General features: G+C 38.0%; 1 protein-coding gene across 9 annotated transcripts in view; it reads left to right on the forward strand.

Annotated features, from left to right (window-relative positions):
- SENP7 (SUMO specific peptidase 7) overlaps positions 1-6,000 on the forward strand; it is a 189,669-nt gene that overhangs the window by 108,363 nt on the left and 75,306 nt on the right. For 5 of the 9 annotated variants that reach the window (XM_032299249.1, XM_032299247.1, XM_032299248.1 and 2 more), the window contains one exon: positions 5,411-5,605. The exons of 2 other annotated variants lie outside the window; for them this stretch is intronic. In XM_032299249.1, the coding sequence (XP_032155140.1) occupies positions 5,411-5,605 (195 nt within the window). Of the gene's footprint in view, positions 1-1,427; positions 1,509-4,924; positions 5,004-5,410; positions 5,606-6,000 lie in introns of those variants that run through there. 2 more of the 9 variants (XM_032299253.1, XM_032299255.1) reach the window with 2 other exon arrangements.

The following is a 6,000-nucleotide window of genomic DNA, read 5'->3' on the forward strand; positions in this document are numbered from 1 at the left end:
GTACCTGCCTATGTCCTGAATGGTATTGCCTAGATTTTCTTCCAGGTTTTTTATAGTTTTAGGTTTTACATTTAAGTCTTTAATCTATCTTGAGTTGGTATAACAATGGGGTGCAGTGTTTTTCTTGCATATGGCTAGCCTGTTTTCCCAGCATCATTTATTAAATATGGAGTCCTTTGCCCATTGCTTGTTTCTGTCAGGTTTGTTGAAGATCATAGAGTTGTAGGTGTGCAGTCTTATTTCTGGGTTCTTTATTCTTTTCCATTCGTCTTTGTGCTTATTTTTGTACCAGTACCCATGGAGTTTTGGTTACTGCCCTATAGTATAGTTTGAAGTGAGGCAAGGTGATTCTTCCGGTTTTTTTCTTTTTGTTTAAGATTACCTTGGTGATACAGGGTTCTTTTTGGTTTCATATGAATTTTAAAGTAGTTTTTTTCTAATTCTGTGAAGAATGTTGTTGGTAGTATGATAGAAATTGCATTGAATCTGTAAATTGCTTTGGGAAGTATGGCCATTTTAATATTAATACTTTCTATTTGGGACGTTATTTCATTTGTTTGTGTCTTCTCTGATTTTTTTAAAGCAATGTTTTGTAGTTTTCCTTATAGAGATCTTTAACTCCCTGGTAAGCTGTATTCATTCACAGGTATATTATTCTTTTTGTGGCTGCTGTGAATGAGATTACCTTTGTGATTTGGGTTTCTGCTTGGTTGCTGTTGGTATATAGGAATGCTAGTGATTTTTGTATATTGATTTTGTATCCCGAAACTTTTCTCAAGTTGCTTATCAGCTGAAGGAGTTTTTGTGCCGAGACTACTGGGCTTTCTAGATATAGAATCATGTCGTTGCAGCACTTTTTATTCTGATTATGGCATAAATGGATATTTTCAAGAGTTTTCTGAAGTATCTATAGGCATTCAGTATTATTGAGGATTTAGTATAATGGAATAGAACAGATAACCCAAAAAGATAATAATAATAACAGGTTCTTCCACTAGGAAAGTTACTTATGGGCCACTTATTTAACTTTTCTGTACTTTGGGGTTTTCATGTTTACAATAAAGAGAGGACTAATTTATTTTAAAATTTTCCAGGGATGTACAATTTTATGCTATCTGGAACATAGTAAAAAGAACATAGTGTCTTTATCTAGCAAAAATAGAGTCTTAAAATTTTTAATTAGGGAATGTGTCTTTTTTTTAGTCATAATGCCATTGCACACTTAATAGACTACAGTATAGTGTAAACATAATCATGTATTCACTGGAAAGCCAAAAATAATCATGTGACTTGTTTTATTGTGATACTCACTTTATGGCGGGGGTCTGGAACTGAACCGGCCCAGTCTCCAAGTATATTGCCTATACTTTTGTTTAAGTGAAAATGTGAACTTCACTGTACTTTGTTACCTTTGTTGTTTTATGCAGAGGCATCTAGAATGATGAATCCTTTCCAGAAGATTTTCAGTTTACTTTGCCCAGACCCATCAGAGGAAATCACTGTTTGTGGTAGCTATATGAAATGTATTTCTTAAATCATAAGACTTGAAACTTGAAATTACTTCTTGATCCATGGGCTGTAGAATGGATGTTTTGTTAGCAGGCATGAAAACAACATTAATTCTCTTGTACTTCCCCATCAGAGCTCTTGGGTGACTAGGTGCATTGTCAATGAGCTGTAATATTTTGAAAGCAATTCATTTTTTTTTTCTCTGTGTAGCAGTTCTCAAAGGTGGGGTTAAGTGATTCAGTGATACATGCTGTAAACAGATGTGCTGTCATTTAGTCATCCAGACTTTGTTGTTCCATTTTTAGAGCATAGGCAGAGTAGATTTAGCATAATTTTTTATTTTTTTGAGACAGATTCTTGCTCTGTTGCCCAGGCTGGCGTGCAGTAGCATGATCTTATTGCAGCCTCCAAGTCCTGGGTTCAAGTGATTCTCCTGCCTCAGACTCTGAAGTAGCTGGGACTACAGGCATGCACCACCATACCTGGCTATTTTTTTTTTTTTTTAATAGAGATGGGGGTTTCACTGTGTTGGCCAGGCTGGTCTTGAACTCCTGACCTCAAGTAATCTGCCAGTTTCTGCCTCCCAAAGTGCTGGGATTACAGGTGTGAGCCACCATGCCTGGCCTGATTTAGCATAATTGTTAAGGGCCTTTGGATTTTTTGCATGGTACATGAGCACTGGCTTCACAGATAAGTCACCAGCTTTATTAGCCCTTAACAAGAGAGTCAGCCTATCTTTTGAACTTATGCATTGACTTTTCCTTTGTAGGTATGAAATTCGTAGATGCCATCTTATTCCAATATGACTCTTTTAGCTACACTGAAAATCTGTTGTTTAGTGTAGCCACCTTCATCAGTTGTCTTAGCTAGATCTTCTGGATAACTTGCTGCATCTTCTTCATTAGTACCTGGCTGCTTCACTTTGCACTTTCACGTTACGGAGATAGGCTTCATTTCTTTTTTTTTTTTTTTTTTTGAGGCTGGGTCTCATTCTGTGGCCCAGCATGACTCATTGCAGCTTTGACCTCCCAGCTGGTGCCATCATGGCTCACTGCAGCCTTTACCTCCCAGGCTAAAGCAATTCCTTCACCTCTGTCTCCCAAGTAGCTGAGGCTACAGGTGCATGCCACAGCATTTTTTGTAGAGACAGGGTCTCACTATGTTGCCCAGGCTGAGACAACTTCTTTTCTTGAAGTTTACAAACCTGCTTTTCTTCTGCAGCTTCCTAACCTGTCTCAGTCTTCAGAGAATTGAAGAGAGTATCTTGCTATAGTTAGGCTTTGGCTTAAGGGAATGTTGTGGCTGGTTTCATCTTGTATCCAGAGTACTATAACTTTCTCCATATCATCAGTAAGACTGTTTTGGTTTCTTATTATTTGTGTGTTCATAGGAGTAGCACTTTTTTTTTTTTTTTGAGATGGAGTGTCGCTCTGTTGCTCTGGCTGGTGTGCAGTGACAGGATCTTGGCTCACTGCAACCTCAGCCTCCTGGATTCAAGTGATTCTTCTGCCTCAGCCTCATGAGTAGCTGGGACTACAGGTGCTTGCTACCATGCCTGGCTAATTTTTGTATTTTTAGTAGAGATGGGGTTTCACCATGTTGGACAGGCTGGTCTTGAACTCCTGACCTCAAGTGATCCACCTGCTTCAGCCTCCCAAAGTTCTGGAATTACAAGTGTGAGCTACCATCTGGCCAGGAGTAGCACTTTTAAATTTGTTCAAGAACTGTTCTTTTGCTTTCACAACTTGACTTTGCAGCAAGCAGTCTTGCTTTCAACCTGTCTCAGCTTTCAACATGCTTTTCACACTAAGTTTGGTGATTACTAGCTCTTTTTTTTTTTTTTTTTTTTTTTTTGAGAGAGACAAGGACTTGCTCTGTTTCCCAGGCAGATAGAGTTGGTGCAATCTTAGCTCTCTGCAGCCTTGAACTCCTGGGGTCAAGTGGTCCTGCCACTTTAGCTAGGACTATAGACATGTACTGCCATGGCCAATTAATTATTTTATTTTTTTGTAGAGATGGAGTCTTGCTGTGTTGTCCAGGCTGGCCTCAATCTCCTGGCCTCAAGTTATCATCCCACCTTGACCTTCCAAAGTGCTGGAATTGCATGTGTGAGCCACCACATCCAGACATTTCTAGCTTTTGATTTAAAGTGAGAGACTTGTGACTCTTCCTTTCACTTGAATACTTAGAGGCCATGGTAGCATGATTAATTAGCATAATTTCAATATTGCTGTGTCTCAGGGGATAGGGAGGCCTGAGGAAAGGAAGAGAGATAGGGGAATGGTTGGTAGGTGAAGCAGTCAGAACACACACAACTTTTGTTAATTAAGTTCAATGTCTTATGCATACATGGTTTGTGGTGCTTCAAAGCAAATATGGTTGTGCCATCAAAGATCACTGATTACAGATTGTCGTAATAGATAAAATAATAATGAAAAGATTGAAATATTTTGAGAATTAGCATAATGTGACACAGAGACACAAAGTGAGCAGGTGCTATTGGAAAAATCATGTTGATTGACATGTTTTACTCAAGGTTACCACAAACCTTCCATTTGTGAAAGACACAGTATCTGTGAAGTGCAGTAAAGTGAAATACAATAAAATGAGGTATGCTTGTACTCTGGCCCTTTCTGTATATTGTTTCTTACACACAGAGTATAAGTAAAGAACTGCTAGTGGCATATTGATAGCAGTCAAAGGGGGCATCTAATAAAGAGGAGTTATGAACACTTTAAAATTACATAACAAGAACTTTAAAAAATCACAATAATTTGGCTTGGACCTGTGAATTCTGGGCTGAATATTAATATTGAGGACATTATTGGCAAAGTAATGTTCATAATAATGGCTAGTTAGCAACATAAAGATTGCACTAATTTTATACCAAATGTACTTCTTTATATCAAATGTACTTTATATCAAATGTACATCTTCTGTTAAGAAGATGTCAGGCTTATATAGTACATTTGATATAAAACTCACCGATTTAAGGTCTGGAGCCTTAAAAATACACTCCAGGCTAGATGCAGTGGTTCACACCTGTAATCTCAGAATTTTGGAAGGCTAAGGTTTGGGAGGATTGCTTGAGCCCAGGAGTTTAAGACTAACCTGGGCAACATAATGAGACATAGTCACTACAGAAAATAAGAAAAAATTAGCTAAGCATGGTGGCTTGTGCCTGTAGTCCCAGCTACTTAAGAGGTTAAGGTAGGAGGATTACTTGAGCCTGGGAGGTTGAGGCTGCAATGAGATTTGATTGTGTCACTGGAATCCAGTCTGGGTGACAGAGTGAGACCCTGCCTCAAAAAAGAAACAAAAACTTTAATTTTCTAAACATTTGCTATATTGATTATTTTCCTGATGCTATTATGTATTAGCATATACGTTATTACCATTATATGTGCTGTTTCAGTTACAGAATCTTTCATTACCAGAGATGCAATCTGCATGATGTCTTGTTGGATTTATCATTTGTCATTTCCCAATAGCAAGTATGTAAATTACTTACCAAGGACCTTTCTGCTAAATGAGAAGAACAAAGATTTCTTAAATTGTTTGTAGTAATCTGTGTTTTTTAATAATTACTGGAAAAGAAAAGAAAGGATTTTTTGAGAAGAATTTGTTAAAAGTTTAAGCCCCTCAGTGGCATCCATTAGTGTAATTAAAGACATTGTAGTGACAGGCTAATCTATAAGTGATAAGAAACAAATACTTCTAAAAACAAAAAGATTGTGTTTTCCTATAATTTGAAATATTTATGGGTTGATTTCTAGGGTGGTATAGTTCGAAAAGCTTTCTTGTGTTAAGATGATAATGACTGAAAATTCAACTGCCTGGAATACGTTTTTTTAATCTGAAAACTTCAGTACAGTATAGTGTTTGTTATTCTGTGTGACAGGATACCCCGAGTTATATTGACGAATGTCCTGGGAACGGAGTTAGGAAGAAAATACATAAGGACCCCACCTGTAACTGAGGGAAGTTTGAGTGATACAGACAACATGCAATCAGAGCAACTTTCTTCATCATCTGATGGCAGCCTAGAATCTTATCAAAATCTAAATCCTCACAAGAGCTGTTATTTATCTGAAAGGTATGTTTAGTGATAACTTTACTCAAAATAATTATATTTATTTTTATGTATCCTTCCTGTTATTTTTCACAGATACATTATTGCTAAATGTGGGGTAAATGTGCTCTGATAGCTGGTAGTATTTTTCTCCCTTGCTGGCTGCAATAGCTATTGGAACCAACAGTGCATGGTTAGTAATCTGCTTTAAAAGTACTGGTCGCCGGGCGCGGTGGCTCACGCCTGTAATCCCAGCACTTTGGGAGGCTGAGGCGGGTGGATCACGAGGTCAAGAGATCGAGACCATCCTGGTCAACATGGTGAAACCCCGTCTCTACTAAAAAAATACAAAAAATTAGCTGGGCATGGTGTTGCGTGCCTGTAATCCCAGCTACTCAGGAGGCTGAGGCAGGAGAATT

This window comes from Sapajus apella, unplaced genomic scaffold (genome assembly GCF_009761245.1).
Source record: "Sapajus apella isolate SASKATOON/1434 unplaced genomic scaffold, GSC_monkey_1.0 scaffold40, whole genome shotgun sequence".
Lineage (NCBI taxonomy): Eukaryota > Metazoa > Chordata > Mammalia > Primates > Cebidae > Sapajus > Sapajus apella.